This window comes from Erithacus rubecula, assembly GCF_903797595.1.
Source record: "Erithacus rubecula genome assembly, chromosome: 1".
NCBI classification, from domain to species: Eukaryota; Metazoa; Chordata; class Aves; order Passeriformes; family Muscicapidae; genus Erithacus; species Erithacus rubecula.
Genome location: NC_136658.1, coordinates 31,851,748 through 31,874,578, shown reverse-complemented (window position 1 = coordinate 31,874,578; position 22,831 = coordinate 31,851,748). Strand labels below are relative to the sequence as shown.

General features: G+C 39.3%; 1 protein-coding gene across 1 annotated transcript in view; it reads right to left on the bottom strand.

The window, feature by feature from the left end:
* The window catches only part of DLG2 (discs large MAGUK scaffold protein 2), a 966,889-nt gene that overhangs the window by 839,766 nt on the left and 104,292 nt on the right, over positions 1 to 22,831 (bottom strand). Inside the window, exon 4 of the mRNA XM_079303594.1 lies at positions 7,470 to 7,612. Within this exon, the coding sequence (XP_079159720.1) occupies positions 7,470 to 7,612 (143 nt within the window). The remainder of the gene's footprint in view (positions 1 to 7,469; positions 7,613 to 22,831) is intronic.

The following is a 22,831-nucleotide window of genomic DNA, read 5'->3' as shown; positions in this document are numbered from 1 at the left end:
AAGAGGATTCTTTTTGCATGGTGCAATTAAACATGTTTGCAAAATGAGCCTCTAAACACAAGAAATGCATGGAACAACAGGAATTAAATGAAGAACTGGAATCTTTGGGGACCATGTCAAAGCAATGATCCCACACTGTGCTGAATGAAGATTGTGCATATGAGATCAGGGTGTGATGACCAAACTTGCATAGCAATTGCAAATGATTATCATTCAAGATGGCAAAAGTATCTGCACCATATGCCCTGTAAGCAAATAGTCTTTTCATGCAATGATAAAAGGCAGACCTTCAGTTCCCAAATTTATATCTAAGTGCAACAGCACAGTGTTCCTTTCCTTCACCTCAGCTTTCCATCTAGATAAAGGTTAATACACTGCTGACCAGAAATAAGCAGCACTGAAGACCAAATTAAAGAATATAGAGGTTAAAACAAGGGTAAATTTATGTCCTTTAATGAGTGCCTGGAGCTGAGCACGAGTCTGCATCTTCAAGCAGTGTTTCTATTGTCATATTAAAGGGAAACTCCATTTTTGTTTTACAGGTGGATTCCTCCATCTAGGTGGGGTTTTTCTTGGTTTTGTGGGGTTTTTTTGTTTGTTTTGTTCTCCGTTATTTTATTTTCTAAATATCTCAGGGTTTCAATTGTATCTGTCTACCGTCTACAGATTACTTGAGTGAAAGACATCCTTTTGCTAGTGACTGATTATTGAAATGCAGAGAGTCCTTGGAGGGAAGAAACATTTTTTCCCAGGCTAGTAACCATTTTCTAAGCAGAGGAGCTGGGCTCAGACCTGCATACCCACTCTCAGGCTGCAGGAATACACTAATACTGCTGCACAGACAGCAGAGATGGACAACACCTTTCCCCAGACTTATCTGGAACTGGGAAGGGAGAGACCACTTCTCAAAGCAGTGGAAGAGCTGAATTTAAACCACTTTTACCTCAATCCCTAGCTCACATTTTCTAGGGGTAAAAAGAAATAAGGTATCTTTTTCCAACAGGGACAATTTAAAAGCCATAATTTCAAGAAAACGCTTTCAAGCTGTGAATGCTAGTCTTATAAACCTTGGTCCAAAGAAGTAATGAGGCTCTTTGGCAGAGGTGAAATTACAAACAAATCCTGTCTTCATGATTTCCAGCAGCAGATTGGGCACATCCCCAGTCAGCTGCGGTGAATACCATGCTGAATGTTTATAAAATAAGGTAAGGCTGAGTTTCCCAGCACTGAACACTTTCTGTGCTTCTAGTTCAAACAAATTCAGATTAGACTTGCAAAACAGCTAAAGCACCCAATATACAGGCTTGGTATTTTCTGACACTTTTCTGAGCATCTGCTCCTGGCCCACACTGGAAGCCAGGTACCAGGCTACATGGGCACATAACTATTGCTTGCTTTAAGCCAAAGCAGATACTTTACTACTGCAACTTGCAATGACTCAGCTTTAAAGCAGTCAAGACCCTCAGAAACTCTGGAGGAATGGTATCTTTGTAGTGTCACATCTCCACAGCCATGTTCTCTAGGTGGGTACCTGGCATTTGTTTGTTCCCAAATGAACATATGTCTGGACCACATCAATCAGCCCCATGTATAGGCACTGTCAGCATCCACAAACTCCATGTTTCTGGCATACTTTCACAACCTGCTCCAGCTGAACTCCAGCTACATTTCCTCCCCAATGTGTCACCAGCCCTCCCACTGAAAGCAGCATCCCTCATCCCCTGATGCGGTTTGAGAGGAATGAACATACGGATCCCTGGGATACAGTGGGCATTTGAAGTAGAGTTCTTAATATCTTCTGTTAAATCCTCCCCCTTCCAGATTTAAATATATGTATGGTGACAATGGGGAGGTGGAAAAGAGTGAAGAGAAAACAGGGAGAAGGGCTTTGCATTTATGACTTTTCCTCACTGGTGTTTGTGCACTTGCTGGGGAGGGACAGTTCCACCCTCGGGTATGCTAAAGAAGACAAAACAGCCTAGACTTCAAAACTTGGCAGAGCAGTAATATTGCTATAAACTGTAAGTTACAAAGCCACGTGTCAGTACTCTGTCCCAATAAATATTTAATTATTCCACAGAAATGGGCAATGTTCCCAACAAGAAAAAGCTAATCAGTACCTGCCAGCATTATTCTTAGTGCACTCTTATGGGTGAGAAGAGAAAGACTATCACTCCTCTCTGGTCAAGGAGTGAGATGTACATGGATTTCCACATCCTTGGAAAACATCCTACCCAAACAGCTTCTTCATAAAGAAAAATGTATCAGCAGTGCCTTTACACATGTTATGAGAGACATCTAGCTATGGTCTTTTTTACAGACTAGAAATCATTATTCTGAATCTTAATCAGGATAAGGTATCAACATCTTGATGATGCACATTTTAAAGGAATGACATCTTGTCCCACATTTGGAATTAATTTTTTGTTAGTTTATAGGTGTTTCTGTGTTTTGTGGCCTTTAATCCTGAAAACTGTTTCTGCCCATGCAGCGCCCCACACACATGGTCCTTAACTGATATCTCCATATGGTGAGATGCCTCAGAAACTGGAACTCCCAGTTCCCTTTAATTACTTAGTTTGTAAGTTCTCTTCTCAAACTTTACATACAGTCCTTCAGGAAGTACACAGAACAGTAAGAAATTAAAACCTGCAGTTCCCAACTCCTGAGTTAGAATTTTCATTAATACATAAATCTTGCAAAGTAGTCTCCAGATTTTTTTTTTATATACTTGGAGATATAGAGAGAGATATATAGTGCCCATGCTGTCAAGACTAATTGCCTTTCACAGCGCCTCAAGGATTTTTGTTTTGAAAACTAACATATTTCATACCTCTAAGTATAGCTCCTTTGAAAAGAATCTAAGACAACTAAGTATTTTCTATCCCAAAAGACAAGATTTTTTTATTACAACCTAACATTTATTGTTATAGGGGCAAGTAAAGCACTGAGCTCTGGGAACTGTCATGGGAAGGATCTGGATCTGTAAGAGGAAGTCCAGAAGAGGCTGAGAAGATGATCAGAGGGCTGGAGCACCTCACCTATGAAAACAGGTTGAGAGAGCTCAGGTTGTGCAGCCTGGAGAAGAGAAGGTTCCAGAGAGACCTCATTGAGGACTTCCAGTACATAAAAGGGGCTACAAGAAATTTGGAGAGGGATTATTTACAAGAACACATAGTGATAGGACGAGGGGTGATGGCTTTACATTGAGAGATTAGATTAAGATTGAATATTATGAGGAAGTTCCTCACAATGAGGATAGTGAGACACTGGAACCCAAAAAGCTGTGGTTGGCCCATCCCTGACAGTCTTCAAGGCCAGTTTGGAGGTGGCTTTGAAAAATCTGGTTTGCTGGAAAATGTCCTTGCTCATGGCAGGGGGAGCTGGCACTAGATGATCTTTAAGGTCTCCTCCAAACCAAACTATTCTGTGATGCTGTGTGATTCTGTGATGTGTTTAAGTGCTTTTTGGAACAGGACTGAGTAAAATGTTATCCATGTCTACTGCTTATTTTATCCGTGTCTACTGCTAATTGAACAAAATCTAATGGGTTCTAATTGCACTTAAAGAAACTCCAGTTTGTCATCAAGAAAGACTTCCCATCAGTGAGGAAAGAAGTTACCTGCAAAAATAGCTGACTTTCCACTGTGGGAGGTTTTATAGAACAGACTAGGCAAACATGACAGGAACAGTTTAAATGCAGTTGATCTGCCCCAGAGTAAGAGAATGGACAATGGGGTATTTCAGGTCCTTTTAAGAGTTATATTCTAGATTTCCTACTCCATGATGAACATGATGGACTTCTTAATTTAGTGCCCAACATGTCACATTCCCTGCATTTTATGTGAATATATGAAACAAAAAAAGCCTTTGCAAATAGAACCTAATAAACACTTCTAATGAATCTGAATGTGGCCCAAAAACTGTTTCATTGATTCTGAAACTATCCACCGACTTAAGCTGATTTTGTCAAGTTGCTTTTACAGGAGGAAAAGCAACATGGATAAATTCACACAAAAACCACATTCATATGTGTCCCTCATTCTTCCTTTTCACTAACACCCACCCACTTGAATTATTTTGGTCTATGATATTTACAGCTCTGCCAGATACATTGACACATATATTTAGTCTCTATACAGGGTAAAATGCAATAATAATGTGATGGTAAGTAATACTGCATGTTTCATCTGCAAACATTGAAGTCACTGTTTATTCAGACAACCAACAAAGCTGTTAATGATAAAGCAAAAAGCAAGGACATGATGTTTAAATGCATAGGCCATACCTAAATATTTATCAATTTCATGAGGACTAGGGGATCCTTCAGGATTAAAACCCAAACAGCACAGAATTTAGCCACAAGCATGCAAGTAAAAAACAGAACAAAACAACAAGAGAAAAAAAAAAAGTAGGAAAAAAACCACAAACAGTAACTATCATTAAAACCCCAACACTTTTTGTAAATTCTACTGTTTGTAGCCATGGGATGATATGTGGAGGCACTCATGCTAAAAAATTGGATGCAACTGGTCCTGACACATACTGTGAGCTCTTATAGTCCACTGACTTTTCACTTGTTTTTTATAAAGGCCATTCAAAATTACAGTCTCTGGGTCTGGGAGACATCTCTCTACTCAGGCACTCTCTGAGAATGATAGGAGATTACAGGATGGGTCATAACCCTTTCATGTCTATTTAAAGAGATTAAGATCCAACCCCAATATGCTGTGAGATCTAGCACCAGTTTGCTAAAAATCACTATAGTGATCACAGATGCAAGGTGGCAAATTTGTACAGTATTGCAAACAACCTAACACCTTTTCTCTTATCTAAAAATCTACACTTCCAGAAAAGCAAGCACATAAATACAAAGGAGGGTTCACAGGACACCTGTCCTAGACAGTAAAAGCCATTTTCCTTTTTATCAACAATTAAGATTTGAAAATAAATACAGGAAAAGCATGAATTTATATAGAAAAAATTACATACAGACAGCCAAGGAAGGTTTTGAGTGGAAGGCATGAAAGGAGGATGGCCTCTGGACTGACTGGTTATCCTTGGGCTTAGGGTGCTGCATCCTGCTCTGGGCTCCTCAGCACAGCAAGGACATTGACCTGCTGAGCACATCCAGAGGAGGTCACAAAGATCCTCAGAGGGATGAAGCAGCTCTGCCTATGAGGAAAGCTAAGAGAACTGGGATTGATCAGTGTGGAGAACAGAAGGTTTGGGAGTGACCTAATTGCAGCCTTCTAGAAAAGAACCCACAAGAAAACTGGAGAGAGACTTTTCACAAGGACATGTAGGGATAAAACAAGAGAATGTGGCCTCAAACAGAAAGATGGGAAGTTTAGATTAGGTATAAGGAAGAAATCCTTTACTGTGAGGGTGCTGAGGCACTGGAACACGTTGCCCAGAGAAGTTGAGGATGCCCCATCCCTGAAATTGTTCAAAGTCAAATTGGATGGGGCTCCGAGCAATCTGATCTAGTAGAAGGTATCCCTGCCCAGGGAATTAGATGATCTTTAATGTCCCTTCCAACAGAAAACACTCCATAAGTTTATGATTCTACAAAAGAAGGGAGGCCTTTTCTTTCCAAATTTGGGACATGTAATTGAGGATGGAAAAGGAAGTACAAAACAATCATTTCCCATGAGGAATGGACCAAGAATAAGAATTAATGGGATATATTAGATTATTTAGTTATATTTTCATGTGGTAATTTTTCATAGAAAGCAAAGGGCTGTGTTGGATTTGTACAGCAGCTTGCACATCCAGCTTGCTCTAATCAGTTCTGACTGGGAACTGCCAAGTGTATGCTGGGCTGTCATAAGGAAAACCAAAAACCTACACTTTATATTTCCAGTCTCTTTTGCCTGCATTGGACCCTTAAAATATACATGATTTTTAAAGGGACTAAACATTTTGTTCTCCTATTACCCTGATGAAATTTATGGAGAGATGGCAAATTTGAAAATGGACTCTGACTGCCAGCAGCCTGCCTTGAAAAGACTATTCCAGTTTCTATGCTATAGTTTTCTACTGTTTTCCTTAAAGTCAGAACTTTTTTTTCATAAAAAGAGAAAAGTTTGGAGCTGGCCCTGTACCTATTATCCTCAGCATAGAATTCAGAGTTCAAATCCCCCTGTACAAGACCAGCAGCACACCTCTTAGATAGCAAGGAGTTTAAGGAAGATGGGGTTGAGGGTCAAATACTTTGATGAGGCTGGAATAAAAAAAGAGGGTATCCACTGTCTTCATCAGATGCTCCAAGAGATAACAGGAATGCATTTTTACCATTTTAAAGCATAAAGATTTGTACTTAAAAATAAATTTTTAAAAAGACAGATATTAGTTGTCTGTGCCATCAAACTGTGACTCAAATGTTAAATCATTCATGGGATATATCCTACACTAGTGTTAAGACTCATTTGATCTGATTTCACTCAAAACCAGAATGCTTGTTCTCATTAATTCTGCAAGCTTTTTTGCTAATTAATTTTTACAATACATTTATTCATTTCTTCAGAGAGTTTTGTTCTAGCCTCCTGCAATTCTGATTTATCTTTTTAAAGAATCACATCTAAAATGTCATGCAGAATACAATTTCTGTCTGAAATTTTTAAAGAGGAGGAAAGCTCTTAAAAATAGTCATGCCTATGGGAAAGTTCTTGCCAACAACTTTTAAAACTTGAAATACCTTACTTACCATGACAACAATGAAAATTTTTATACACTTCACTCATCTTTGATTCTAGTCTGGAGATTTTCAGTTTGCAGTCCATGCCCACCCTATTTCTGTTTCACTGTTTAAGAAAAGAGTAATGCACTGCTTGCTCCTGTGGGGTTTGTTTTCATCTCTGAAGTACAAATGTGGGTGGAGGCAAGTAGTTTAGATTACTAATATAGTTAATAATAATCTGGAGGCTGGCAAAGGCAGATTAGAGCTGGGGGTAACAGATTTTGAATGCTTCCACTGGCTACAGGAGAAAAGCAAAGGCATGTAACCTTCTATGTAACTGCTCCTCATGCAGAGACTATTTTTGTTGATCTCCATGAACTTGGACTGTGGAAAAGTTCAGCCCAATTTCAGTTGCAGAAATATGAAAATTCACATTAAATGTTTTACTCAGGATGTAATCACTGGAGTATTAATAACTTCAGTGGTTATCAGCAAGTAGAGAAGATATATTCTTTTAGGGGGTAATCACACACACCAAGTATCAGATAAAGTACACCAAAGATGAGAAAATTAAAGTTTTCTACTTTGCTTTTGACAGATTGCAATTGAAAGAAGTTTGTGACATAAGGTCAGAGGGACAACACTATATGTATATATATCCTCCACACCCTAATCTAATGGCTGCATTAACCCATCCTTTCAATCTTATACACCATTGCATGGCTTTTCTCGGATTTGAGACATCTTGCTCACTACATATATTTTAATTCTTAATCTGTTAAATTACCTCCTGTGTTTTCTGCAGATTTTCATGGTCTGTAGCAGATGCTGTCTTCTCCCATTTCTCTGCAACTTGATTTGCTTCTTCTATTTTTTGCTCATAGCTTTTCTGGGAATTTAGCAGCGTCACTTCATAAAACTCTTGAATATCTATTTGTAAAGAGGAGCAAGTAAAAGACATTATTTGCCATATTGGCCTTAACTCTGGTGTTTTTTCTTAGATACATACTTACACATTACCATCATAACAATAAATATGTAGAACATTTTAAGTAGAAAGCAACAATATACAAGGGCTTTTTTCTAAAATTTCTAGGAGATTCTTGATTCATATTTACATTTTAAAGAGGTCTTTAGAAAAAAAATATATAAAAATGTAAAGGAATAACATTATAATAAGGGATTAAAAGAACATGTTACAGGCACACCTAAACAATATAGGCAGAACAGACCCTTCAGCAGGGAGAAGTAAGTCACAAATCATTTTAACCAGTAACCTAGAAATTTGCAAATGTAAAATACTGTAAGAGAAACTTTCTGACATCCATCCAAAGCACCTGAACCACTTTCAGCCCTATCTGCATATGCATTTGGAATTTTTTTCAAGTGCAGTGCACAACTTGAAGGAAGACTGGATTTACCACTTCAGTCTGCTGCCATTCAGATGTGGCTGGGTAATGTTTGGTTTCCACCAAGAGTAAGCATCAAGACAGGTCTTAAAATATCCTGGTTCAGATGTTTCTATCACATTTATTTCCATGGGGTATCATCAGATATACAAGATCAAGCAGTGAAAACAATTTTATTGAAACCTGTGCTCATAATGACTGAGGGAGAGGAGGGAAAAAAAGTGTTCCCTTCCTTGAGCAAGAAGTTTTTGGTCAGATAGTCACACACAAAACGTGGCACGTTGTATAGTGAAGATAATTGACTTATCAAAGAATAAATAAACTTCATATTATTTTATTTAATAAAAATAAATGTTCTCCTGGATAAGAAAGAAAGAGATTGCATCTACCTGGATACCCCTTGGAACCTCGAAGAAAAAAACATTTTTATGGGGTTTGTGCTTGTTCTCACATTCTGTCTCTGGCCAGATACCAGAAATCTCTCTTCCCTGTCTTTAGGAACAGCTAAAGTTGAACTTTTCTTCTAACTCCTTTTACAACTTTCCAACTTATAATGCATTCCATTTGTCAAGCACAATGGGAAGAAAGAATCACAAAATCATTAAGGTTTGAAAATACCTCAAAGATAATAAAGTCCAACCTTCAACTCAATGCCACCATGCCCACTAAACCATAATGTATAGTGCCACATCTTCTCATTTTTTTTAACACATCCAGGGATGGTTACTGCACCACTTTCCAGGGCAGCCTGTTCCAGTGCTTGAACCCTTTAGTGAAGAAATTTTTCCTCATATCCAACCTGAAACTGCCCTGGCACAACTTGAGGCCATTTCTCCTTGTCCTGTTGCTGGTTACCTGGGAGAAGAGGCTGATCCCCATCCTGCCACACTAACTTTTATTTCACACATATATTTGTAAGAATTCGTATTTCATTTTACTATGAACATTTAATTCAACATTAAAATTAAAACCTATTTTTAAAAATAAAAAGCTACATGACAGTTGCAATGAGAAAGTTTCTCCATTCTCAACACAGGGAACTTTTTACAGTTGGTTTGAATGCTCAGAGTACAATTGAAACAGTTGTAATATATGGTTCAATGTCAGGTCAATTTGTATTGCAACAGCAAGTAAAATATATCAGGCTAATATGTAATTATCTCTAGATAAATACTTTGCAGAAATAAGCTAGAAATTGCCCTCTGGCAGTGGCATTCAGCTGGCATCACTGACGTTATCAGGGTATTAATTGGGTTGACAGTATTCAGTCAAGGAACAGTAGAACAGTGCCTTCACCCTAACTTCAAAGTCTATCTTGTCCCAGTGTTTTCATTAAAAATGATGTGTGAGCCACATTTGCATGTGTATGCACATGTGCAAAATAAATATTAAAACCTCAGTCTCATTGTAAAGGTTCTTATCTATTCTGTGGAGGTCACGGGTTGCTATTGCTGGAATAATGATCACTGGTGTGCAGAGAAAAGCACTTCAGTACTTATGTGGTCACAGAAGAAAGCACAGAGGATTCACTTAGTTGGTTGCTTTGTAATTCCATAAGCTGAAATTGCCATTTCTGTGGAACAAGGGCAGCCAGAAACTTGCAGTCAGACAAGGTTTGCAAAAAAAAAAAACCAAAAAAACAGGTTTTGTAATTTGCTCTGAGTAAAACCTGCTCTATCAAGTAATCTCCACTACATGAGAGGTGCAATCATAGTAGGAGGGGGAAAGTGTTGAATGCTACTGAGGATGGAATGGGAGCCAGCAGCTGTAGAATCAAGACTGGAACCACAGTCATAAAGAGAAGTCATGGGAGCATGGTAATTGTTATGCAAAATGAGCAAAATACAGTCTGTCTCCTAGTAGGGGTTTACAGAAAAATTTTAAAAGTGGTCTAAAATCTTATTATAGAAAACAGAAATCATAGAATGCCTTGGTTTGGAAAGGACCTTAAAGATCATGTAGTTTCACTTCCCCTGCCATAGAGAGTGAAACCTTCCACTAGACCAGGTTGCACCAAGCCCTGTCCAACCTACACTTGAACACTTCCAGGGATGGGGCATTTCTTACACAAATTAAATCTGTACCTGGTATTTCCTGGCACTGCATTCTCTCCCATGAAAACTAGTTCAGATTTCATGTAGAGATGGCAATAATACTATTAATGAACTCTTTGAGCACAAAACATCTTCAGTTTGAACCTCTTTACGGCTCCAAACATTTTGTTAAGCAATTAATTCATATTTGTTTAAAGTATCAGTGAATCTCACTGGATTATTTGTCTAACAGAATTTGTTCATTTACTTCTTAAGAGATTACTTACTTTGTTTAATAAATTCTGCTTGCTCTCCCTTTAGCCTAGCCAAAATATTTTGTCAGTTTTGCTATATAAAGATAAATTGCAGACAATAAATTATATATATATATATATATGTATATTCTAATACAAAGTAATTCTAATGATACTGTGGCTTATTTTATTTTGGATAACTCCATCACTAGGGAAGCGGAAAAAAATTTTCTGTACATCAGCATGGTAGAGTACATTTCAGTAGCATTTTGCAGTTGCCAATGGACAAGCAGATCATAGCTGGCTGCATTTGTTCTCTGCAGGAGATCTCTAAGAGTCCCCACTTCTCCTTCCTTACAGACCTCTGCAGGAGTGAGCAGGTTCTAACCTTTATAGATATGTCAGGAAGCACTGTCTGTTACTGCAGCTGGAGACACTTCTCAGTTTGAAGCCTTGGGGTTTTTTACTACTGTTAAAAATATCATTAATGCTCAGACTTCTGCTCACTCTAACCTCACTTTTTTTAAAAGAAAATTTAAACAAAAATAGTTTAGAAAAAGAAAAAGTACTGGAGAAGACACAATGTCTTACATAAAAGAATGACCTTTCGTTCAGACAGCAGCTACATAAAGAGAAAAAATGTGTGATCAGACAGAGCTGAACAGGCTTTGCCTAAACTCTCCCATTTTCTCACTTTTTAGTGGTGGGTGCTGCAGCCTGCAACCATTATTCCAGTGCAATTTCTCTTCCAATTTATATGCATGACAATATCCATTAGTGACAGAAACACATTAGAGCTCTGATAGCAAAGGGGTTAAATAATACAAAAAGGAAAAAAAAGGCCTAAACTACTATCTGTCTTTTGTGACCACAGGCTTTCACCAGCATTCTAATGAAGGGGAAAAATGAGCTAAAGCAATACAATTCCTCATTCATCTGTAAGCAGTTGAGCACCATAAAGATAGAATTAAATTGAGGGGAATTCAGACAAAGACAGATGATTAAAGGTCTGAGAGGACTAACTTTTGAGCAAAGATTAAAGGAAGAGAATAACAACAACATACACTTTCATATTTCCTTCCATTTCAAAGCAAAACAAACAGTAAGAACCATATAGTGTTGGCTGAGAAAATTGCCCAAGGTCTCAAAGAGAAGCAAACCAGCAGGGTCAAAATGCAGAGGCTCACACATGAGCACACCAGATGTGTCCAGCCCTTTGTAATCAATAACCCCCTTACAGTGGCTCCAGAATCACCAGTGGATTCGAGACAACACTATTCAATTTTTAAAACCCCTCTTTGCTGGGAAGGGCAGATACAGCTGCATAAGAAAATCAGAAATAATTCCTCAATGTGCTGGGAACAAGGCAAGAACTTCTCACTCTTAGAAGCTTTCCCCTTTATTCAAGATTCTCACTAGTCTGATTTAAGGTCAGAAGGGGAAGGTGATCAGCATTTGTTCCCACTCATGCAGCTTGGTGCCTTTGGTGTCTTCTGTTGTGTGAATCAGCGTGTTCAGCTGGTAGCCCCAAGGCTGGATCAAGTACATGAGACAGCTTTGGCATCTGTGTGATTTCCACCTACACAGAGAAGCACTGGCAGGTCCCAAATGCATCCCAGTACTTTCATGGACATTCAGAACTGTAGCCATCAAGGCACACACATCCCAGTGTGCCAAGCAACTGGGATTATCCCAATTTCTCTCTTTAATACCAGTTGACCTGGAGCTGCACTTTCCATGTACCAAACTGATGCAAAGGGTTAGAGAGTAAGAACATCAAAGTTGGCTTTCCAAGGTAATAAAGTTCTGTAAGGACTTAAAGAATGCAGTTTCCTGTCTCAAAAGACAGTCAAGGCCATAGAAGGAACTTGCTATAAAATAAACCACCAAAATGAAGCATGAGATAAACACAGATGGCACAGTAGGAAGGAGCTCATTCCAAGCCTAACAGAGTTGAAGGTTTGGTTAGCATCCGGACAAAAAAAAAAAAAAAAAATCTCACTGTGGCAAACTGTGAGAAAGGAAAAACTGCTCACACACTCATAACTCCCAAGTTATGGCAATGGCACCTATACCCTGTGGATACCCAGAACTTGGACAGCATAAAGGTGGCACCACAGAAGAATGACTTGGGGATCCCCACCACCAGGATGAAGAAAGACTAGTGGGATGCCACAGGATCTCTTGGGTGGTGATATCTTAAACTGTCTCTCTCTCTTTCTCTTCCCCCTCTTTCTTGCCTATTTCTCTCTCTCTCTCTCTCTCTACATCACATTTAATGTTAAATTAAATTTGTACTATTGACTTCAGCACATGGTCTCATTTGCACCTTAATTTGGGAAGAGGCATCTCCTTATAAACAGATCATAACAAGTGCAAAATGGCTCAGCTTGAGCTTGTGCAGGTTTACAATGAAGCTATGTAGTGAGGGTGGAATCACAGAAGGGATCTTAAAGATCATCTAGTTCCAATGCCCCTCCCATGGGCAGGGACACCTTCCTCTAGACCAAGTTTCTTAAAGCCCCATACAACCTGGCCTTGGATAGATTTGCATATCAAAGATACCAAGCTCAGGATTCAAAACACAGGGAACATAAAGGAAACTAGAGAAGAAGGGGAGATAAAAATCTCTTGCACCTCTTTTGCATTTAAAAAAGGAAGGGGAAGAAGAGTTGTTACTGGAATAATGTCTGCATTCCAGTAACATACTAGACAATGGCAGGCTTTCTGATACCATCTATATTTTATACAACACAAACAATTAAGATTAAAAGGATAATCTTGTACATCACTTAGCTTGAAGTTGTACTGCATGTGTCAGCAAATGCTTCTTCCCCAGTGACTTTACAGCACATGTAGCCACTTGCAAAAGAGCAGTGCAAACTATTCCATGCATCAAATCTTATCCAAAATCCATTGAATTTGCAGACACATACCCCCTACAGCAAGTTTTGACCTCCACTGTGCTGACAGCTATTCCAAAAGCTGTTACCTTCATCCCTGCTTAGCAATGCAGGAAGATCTCCTTACATGCATCTTGCTGCCACCCCCTTCACTTTATGTCATGAGAGGATTTAACAATGGCATTGAAACTCTGGTATCTGCAGAAGTTGTCTGTTGTTTCTGCAGACAGCTGCACAATTTTGCAATTAACTTAAAGCATTAACAACGTAGAATCCCATTACCCAAGGAATGGGCTCTCTGTGTATCATATTTTTATAGAACCAAACTGGGACTGGAACAAGTATTCTGTAGGATAAAAAGAAAGGGTTTGGGGTTTTTTTTCCTCCTCATTTTAGAGGTCTATAGCCATGGAATTCATTTTTCCTATACTGTGCCAGTGCCCTGACTTGCTTTGTGGTAAAAGTCCCATCTGTTTTCCCAGGGCATTCAGGGACAAGGTGGAATGGGGGTCTAAGGCAACATGCAAACACAAGCTGTTCCCTTTCTGGGAAATTTGGGACAGTTTTTTTGCCTGTGTGTAGGATAGTGTCTGATATGTACCTTTTAATGTTGTGTAACCCAGCACAAGTGACTACTGTCTGGCAGAACACTGCAGATCAAAATAAAGTCAGTTGTTGCAGGCTCCTGCTGCAAATCCTTTTTTTAACTAAGGGAACATTACAGTGTATGTCTAAATGGCATCATTTATATCCTGGGGAGTAGATTATGCTGGGTCAGCTTCAGCCATCTGGTCTGAATTATTAGGTAGGAGTAAGGCGAATTGTGCAGGATGCTGTTCAAGACGGAAAACTCATTCAGGCAGCACAAGTAGCAGGGAAATGATCATAGATTGTACCAGCCTGCCAGTAAAGAGCTTTAGTGACCCTGCTGATGGAAGCAGTCCAAAGAGAGGTTAAATAACATGCTTCACCCAAAGCAATTATGTTGTGTGGGATATTTTCAAGCAAAATGTTTCCATATTAAGTAAAATTGTCGTTTTAGGAGAAGGAAGATAAAAAGCAAGAGAGGTTAAAATCTACCTTGAAATGGGGTGTTTTAAACTAAAGTAGGGCTATGGCACTGACCCACGTGAGAAATGGCAGAGCTCCAGTTATCAAGCTGGCTCAGAGCTTCACAGCCCTGGGAGCTCCAGCCTGCCCCCATTAGCATCCCTCAGTGCAGCAGCAGTCAAAAACACCTTGCCCATTTCAGCTGCATCCAGACCCTGGCTCCAATGTGTCTGCCTTTGGTCTGCATTAATAAAGGTGGAGTCAGATTCAACAACCAAGGAAAAGCTCAAGGTTTAGTTTTGCAGTAGGTGAAGGCAACACAAAGATATTTCAAGTCAAAACGAAATTCAGCAGCCCTGCTTGCAAGGTTTTCAGACACGAGCCTTTGGTGCACAAGAAATATAAATGCCAATCCAACAGAAAGAGTTGCTGCAGGGAAAAAAAGTCCTCTATTCCATGCAGGCAGTGAAACAAGCCAGGGAAGCAGTCTTCTGCCAATTCCTTACAGATGATGAATGTCCCTAAATCTATTAAAAGCAGCATACTCTGGTAGAACATGTACCAAAGTAGTCAGCAAGAAATATGGCTTCTGTTATTAACATCTCTTGATTCCTGAGCTTCAGAAAATCCCTTTTATTTGGCCTAGATAATTTTGAGGTCTCTTCTAAACTGAATTATCCAATAACCCTGTGATCTTTTACACATGAAGGTTGCAAACTCTTGGAGGCAGGAGCCATTACTAAGCAGGTACATACCTGAGCAAAATTACATCTTTTTATCAAAAAAAGTTCTGAAACACTCTACAGGCTGTAGTAAATAACTAAATAGTTAGTAATTGATGTCCAATAGTTATTTGAATATATGAAACATATTTTGAGTATTTCTGGCTTTGCAGTACATTAGCAATATTATTGTTTATTGCAATATATTCAAAATACAAATCAGAGCTCTCAAAAAAATCTCAGCTAGGAATATACACCTCAAAGGCAACTGTCCAATATCCAGGGAGAATAAAATATTCAACACAGATAGCTCTGTACAGAGGAGACAAAATAATTGCTGCAGCCCTTTCTATGTGAGCAATGTTCAGTGAAAACTAAAAAACAATCAGAGAGTAAAGTCAGTATTTAAGCCTTTTAAGTGATGATATTGAGTTTATTACTAGAGTTCTGCCTACACATTATAGCCATTTATTCAGAAATAAGAACTGCACTCTGGATTGAGGGTCAAAGAAAATGTTTCCCACCACAATAAGCAGCACTGACAAATGAGAAGCAACAGATGAGGAGAAAGGATTTACCAGAAAGGTGAGGATAAACTTATTGATAGGGCCAGTTGTGATGGCACAAGGCATAATGATTTTAATCTGAAGGAGAATCAACTTAGACTAGATATGAGGAGGAAGTTTTTTACCACAAGGGTGATGAGACACTGGCACAGGTAGCCCAGAGAGGTGGTTGGTGCCCCATCCTAGGAGCATTAAAGGTAAGGCTGGATGGGGCTCTGAGCAAGCTGCTCTGATGGAAGGTGTCCAGGAGCATTGTAGGAGGGCTGGTCTATATGGCCTCTAAAGGTCCCTTCCAACCCAACCAATTCTATGATTCTGTGGATTCAGGCATACACCACTGACAATATGTTATGGTTTATAATTATGGTTGATAACAGTGTTTTCAATGGAGCAAGACAAAAACCCATGAGACAGGTTTGATAATGCACAGAAAAACAGTTAAAAGTGGCCACTGTAGATTTAACAAATACTGCACTCACACCTTCTCACACTGCTCCTGAAGCTCAGGCTGCAGGAGAGCAGAGCAGCCAGCCCCAAATCCTGCAGCAAAGGTTTCTTTTTAACCAGGTGATCCAGGGCTCACGGATGTACACACAATCTGTGAGAGTCAGAACAGGATCATGGGCACACACTGGCTGCTTTGTACCTCCACACAACCTGGCAGACACTTGAATCTGTTCCAGTATATTTTCTGATGGAAAACCATATCAACAGAAAGTGCAGATAATTTTAGAAACTGTTCAAAGGCGACAGCTAAGGAAGAACTAAGAGGTCAAGGCAAGGTTTCCTGTGCTCCAGAACAGACCTTTCAGAAAATGACAGCTTTCTTTGAAAAGTGATAGTTTGTATGAAGTTCTTTTCCTATAATCCTAAAGAGAAACTTTTACCTTTTTTTTTTTTTTTTAGTACTGTGTATTCCTCTGCATGTAGTTTAGAATCACAGAAATACAGAAACATTTAGGCTGAAAAAGACCTTTAAGGTCATCAAGTCCAGCTGCTAACCCAGCACTACCACCAAGCCCATCACTAAACCATGTCCCCAAGTGCCACACTTACACATCTTGTAAATACCTCCAGGGATGGTGATTCAACCTCCTCCCTGGGTAGCCTGTTTCACTGCTTGACAACAATAATAATATACCTTCAGAATGAGGCTTTATTCATTGTTTGGGGAGTTGGAATGAAAGCCAGTACTGGAGAGATTTTCCCTATTTTCTGTGCAGCAGTTAACAGTTATTACTGTGCATTTCTGATCCTATCAGAGGATCCCACAGCCCCATGGTTTGTCACAGCAGTCATGAACAGACTTTCCTCTGAATTGTTCCAATATGTGCTTAAATAATTGAGTTCAATACTGGCAAACTATTCAGTTATATCATTTACTTGTGCAATTTTATTTTCTGCTCAAATGTTCAAGTCTTCCTTTAAATAGGGATAATTAGGAAAAATTGACAAAATATTACTGTAAAATGCCAGATCAAAAGGGTGGGTGCAATTTCATCTCTGAGGCAAGAGTCAGAGAGAAAAAAAAATCAGATTATATATTCTCTCACCTTTCTTTTTGAATCTTGGAAAGGACCCAGCTGCAAGCCAATTTCCCAGTATGGAGGGAAATGCTGTCTACCAGACCAGAACCAGAAAAAAGGTATGCCATTATAATCCTAGATCAAATTAGTTTCATATAGCCTCTTCCACTGCTGTTGTACATAAATAGGTTGAGAGTAGACAGGGTAAATGAAAGACCTAGTGCTTGGAGCACAGGTCTGGGCTCCAGACCCAGACCTGGGCAGGCTTGGGAATAGCTGCAGATACTCAGCAACCCAGCCAGGGTCCATTCCCCTCATATCTCCCAGAAGCACTCTGGTTGCTAAAAACTCGAGTGAAATTTCAGACACACTTTCCCAAACCAATGTAAGAGCATTTTCAGGAAAACCCCATGACAACCTAAAAAGAATTAAGAGTAACTGCTTCCTGTTCTTACAAATAAGCACCTTCATAGGCAACTCCTTTTGAGCATCACTTTAATATCAAGCTAAAACAAAACACTAAAACACAACCTTTTTTCACCATTCTTTAACCTGCCAGAGCAACTCTTTACCTTCTTTAATCTTTCTTCTTCAAGGTCCCACCTAGGAACATCTCTCACCCTCTGCATCTCTCTTACTCTTTCTGTGCAAACAAGACAGTCTCCTCTTAGTGGAAGGATAAAGGATATAGATCTGCTCAGCCCAAGGCTGTGCCTTTCACCTTCTGTGCTCCATAACCAGCTTTACTCTACACCAAAACACACAATCCCAGGTAACCTGAGAGTCACTAAGCGACAACTCAGTCCTCGTTTTTGATGAGGTGCTTTGAGAAGTCAAACGTGTGGCTACAGGGCTGCAAACTCCATCTCCACCTCCCCCAACCCCACACTCCTGGTGCAGCTGGTTTCCTGCCCAGAAGCCAAAGTTCAAAATAATTTAAAATCAACCTACCCCTTTCATACATGCCTAAGCTGTGGGGGGGTGGGGGGGGGTGGGGAAAAGGCAAGAACACCTACAGAAAACTGGGTTAACTATATTTCAAGTCTCACCACTTCAGTTGCTTCTTTCTTCCCTTCCATTTTACTAGTAGAAAGTGTGATCTAAGTGGCAAAAACAGAGAAATGAGAACTTCAGATTGCAGATTCTATTTGCAGTTTTTCCACTGACTTGCTATGTGACCTCAGGCAAATATATCTCTCTGCTCTTCAGTTTAACCTTCTGTAAAATTGAGATACAAATGCTTTGACATACCCATAGGCTCACAGCATGGTGTTACACAGCTTAATTAATTAATGTTTGTTAAACACTTATAATGAATGTTTCTATACAAGTTTAAATTATTACAGGTTGTACCTTCATAAACTCTGGCTTATGACCCTTGAACATATGTGCCACAATGTCTGGTGTAACCCTTAATATTGCTACTCTCTTGTAATAAATTAGTCTTTAAATGAGCCCTTTCACTGGAATGACTGTGACTTTAGTTGTCTACACTTAACATTTACAGCCATTGCATTAATTGGTCTAACCTTGTATTGCAAGTTTCCATGTACATCAAAAGACTTCTTTGGTCATGCTTGAATTTGCTTCACTTTATCTTCCCATGGTTTTAGTAACAGATAGGAGACTTCATGTAATTTCATAGACCTTTGTAGGTCCCCATTGGAAGAAGAAAAAAATATTGTATCCCTTGAATCCCTCTACCATTCTCATTATGTGCCATGCTCATGTAATTGATTGGTTTATGGACTCAGGACAAGATCTTTTTCACTTCAGCAATTTAGATTGTCATTCATTATGGACTTATGTATCTATTCATAAAGCACAGAATCAGGGAATGGTTGGGTTGGAAGGGACCTTTAAAGATCATGCATCCAACTGTTGCGCTGTGAACAGGGACAAAATATATTTGTAAATATTGTTTCAGTAATTACTCTACAGAAATAATACTATGATGTGTTCCAAAGAGAGGCTCTCAGCCCCCTAAAAGAGGAAATGTTTTACATTTATTTTACAATTATGTCCCAAGTTCGCCACTCTTTATACCAAGTTTTAATCCTTACCACAGGAAAATTAGTTATGAGCACAATACTGTGCTTATTAACAAAATATTTTTTTTCAAGATAAATAATTTATAAAGTTTTATTGGAGCATCTTTAAAAATGTCTGACAGCAAACTCAAGGGATCAGAAAGGGACATGTTAATCAAAGGGCATGGCATAAACGCTAATGAAAAAAGTGACCCACAGCCAAGGAACTGGCACATCATATGCTCCAATTCCATCACACAAGACAAAGGTAAAATAATTTCATCTCCATATAATGGTGATCTGACAGAGGAAGACCCCACCTTAATCCAAGGCAGAGCAGGAGCTCAGACCAACATCCTTAGACACAAAAATGCTAAATCAATCTGGCTTTGGGAGGGGGGACAGACAAGTCAACACTATCAACCTCCTGACACTAAAGCAGCCAGAAAATTAAACATAGGATGCAAATTTTATGGCCAGCCTAGGTATGAATTGAGATGTGTTCTGGAGGTAAAGAAAGTTTGTCACATCTGCTGCAAAGGTCAGGCTGGATACCACAGCTGCTGCCATCTGGAGCAGCAGAGATTGCACTGTGTGATGCAGCCAGAGATTTGGCAGGCAGGGCACAGGGCTTCCAGAAAGCTGGGCCATGCTGGAGATGAGAACATGGGCTGGGCAGGCATCTAAGGTGACAGGACACTCAACTTACAGGGAAGGTAGAGGGTGCAGCAGCTGTCTCTGGGAACACTTATTACAGCCTCAGTCCAATCCCTCTGGCACCTGTGCTGACCCAACATCTGTTCCTGACAATGGGAGCTGAGGCTGAGCATGTGTTAACTCCTAAAGGTACATGCCCTAACCTGGAACTACATCCCAATCTCAGCATCCTTCATGTAAGGAGGCAGTACTGAAAACCAGGGTGGGTTCAAGGGATTTTGATGCAATTTCTTTCCTTGCAGTCAGAACTTGATCCTGGGCAAAAGTCTGGTGGTCAGATTTACATTATTTTTCATAGTTTTATTGGTTTATTTTCTCTGTTAGTAGATAATGATCTAGGACCAACTTCAGTGTGGTAGGTCTTCTCTTTCCAAAGTTCTGCAGTAAAATAGCATTATCTTTTAAAGACCATGTATTTTTAATCAACCTTCTGAAAACATCAAATTCTCAGTAAATATGGTTGACCAAAATTAACATTGAAAGATTTATTCCAAAACAATTTTTGCTGTCAGCTTAAGAATGGATGAAGTGAAGTTACAGCTGGAGACTGGACACAAAGTCAGGGCAGGGACATCTACAGAAGTTTGCTGCTAGTTCTTTTTACTCTTAAAACAATCTTAAAATGTGGAGTGGAATGGGAAGAAACACTCATAAAACCTTGAAGACAATGAACTTCCCTTGAGTATTATTTCCAATATAATGCAAATATTGATACAAAAATAATGCTTTTTGTCCCTTATAAACCCCAAGTAGACAGATACCAGGGAAAAAGAGCACTGGCAATGATCCTGCCACTTACTCACTGTATTGTCCTTGAATTTCACTTGATGTGTTATGGACACTTACTCTGTGCATACTAAGCTTGTGAAGATCAATTTGTTAGTATTTCTGTCATGCTTTGATGAAATCAAACATGATAGGCTGAGCTGCTGTATTATATTCCTTTTCCCATACTTGCTATAAGAAAGCCAGGAATTTTTCTAAAAAGATAATAATATTCTATCAGGTTTTGGAGCAATGAATCATGTCGGAAAGTACAATTCAATTCATTATTTTATATCATGTCAGTAATTGAACTTCATTTTTAAAATTAAGTGAAAATATTACAAATTATATCTCAAAGGTAAGAAGATAATAAATACTAGTTATCAAGAATAAATTATTGAAAATTCCTGCAGTGGCAGAAAAACAAAGAGGACTTACAAACCTGAGTCCAGATATCAAATTCACTAAGTGAAGGTTACAAATTTTAAAAGTAATACCAGATTTTATTGACGTTGGCAAAGGTAGATCTTCTATATCTACAGCACCTCACTTTTCCCAGAACACAGAGTGGGTTGACAAAAGCCTATGGAGACACACAGATACTCCCTCCCAGACAGTACAAAAAAAACCCACAAAAACAAAAAAAACCAAACAATCAAAAAAAAACCCTGAGTAGACAGAACCTTTTTGTGCTAAGATGTCTCAAAAAGGGGATGTCACAAAGGTATACTGGGCAGATAAATGCACAGAAGATTATAAGGAAAGCTCTAGCAGCAGGTCCTAGTTTGAATTTACCTGTTTATGATGGGATGGTTTGTCATTCTACCTTAAAGGTCTTTCACAATTAATAAAAACGTGTCACTGTAAACCATCCTTTAAAGGTGAGTTAGGCTAAAAGAGTACAAAAGTGGTGCTGCCAGGAGGCCTGCAGCTTCTTATCGACACTGTAAGTAAGGTAAAAGGACAAATCTTCACAAAAATGAGAAAGGAGGAGAGGAGATGGAGATTATTCCTATTACCACACACATACACAGAAAAACCTGCACTTGGTATTGAGAGAAGCTGACTTCTCCCTTTGAGACTCTGTCAAATTGCAGGCTAATGATCCAGGAGCAAATAATCCATAGACACATTTATAAACAAGTTAGACAACTGGAAAAAGCTTTGTGCTCTTAACAAGGGATCCAGCAGCAGCTTTGGCCGCAAACAAGACAGCTGAACGATGGCATTGTGATTGTATATTAAATTTACTTGTAATTTCTCTTACTGTTCTGCATTGCAAACAGAGTAGCTGCACAGTGGTAGGAAAGAACGAGCCAGGTGGTTATGGGCTCAGAATTACCATTTTGTATGTATTATCTACTTAAAAATGCAATGTTAATTAAGGCTCAGGCACAGCAACTGACAAATAGTGGTCTGCGAGTGAGCAGTTCTTCCAGTAATGAGAATTCCTTGCAGAAAGCACGAGTGTGACAGCATTTTATTCACTATGGAAATCTAGGACTCCATTCAAGGAACTCGTGCAGAGCACGCTGCTGTTAATTGGGAAGATGTAATTAAAGTACCCACGAGCCACCAGCATGTGGAGACACCTAATGGACATTATGGAAAGCAGTGCATTATGTTGGACTATTCTCAGTTTATTTCCTAAAAAAGCTGCAGCTGAAAGGAATGCTAGTGAGCAAAACACCAAGTGACAGGATCCCAGCCACTAAGTCATTGGAACAAGCTTGATAGATCCACCAGGAAAACCCACCTGGCTGCTCAGGAGCCGTGACTGATGTGACAGAAAAGCAAAGCAGCTCAAGCAAGTTTTCAAGCCCAAAGACCATGCACAGAAAATCCTGCAAAAAACCCCACACTCTCCCTGCTATGAACAGGGAATTTCTGCACAGAATAGCTGAAGGTGATGCCAGCTCCATTTGTCTGCCCACCAGGAATGGATCTTGTTCTGCTGTCCCATGGGAATTCATCAGAAGATACACAGACCAGGAGGACATACCTGCAGGATGTAACCATCTCATCCACACCAGCTGTAGCTGCCTGCTCAGGTCAGAATCCTGAGAAACTTTGACAGAGGTGCCAAACTGGAGAGATTGCTCTACTACAAACAAAAATGGGACTTGTGATGCTTATAAGAAAGCACTTCAGCACCCTACAATATTACCAGGTTG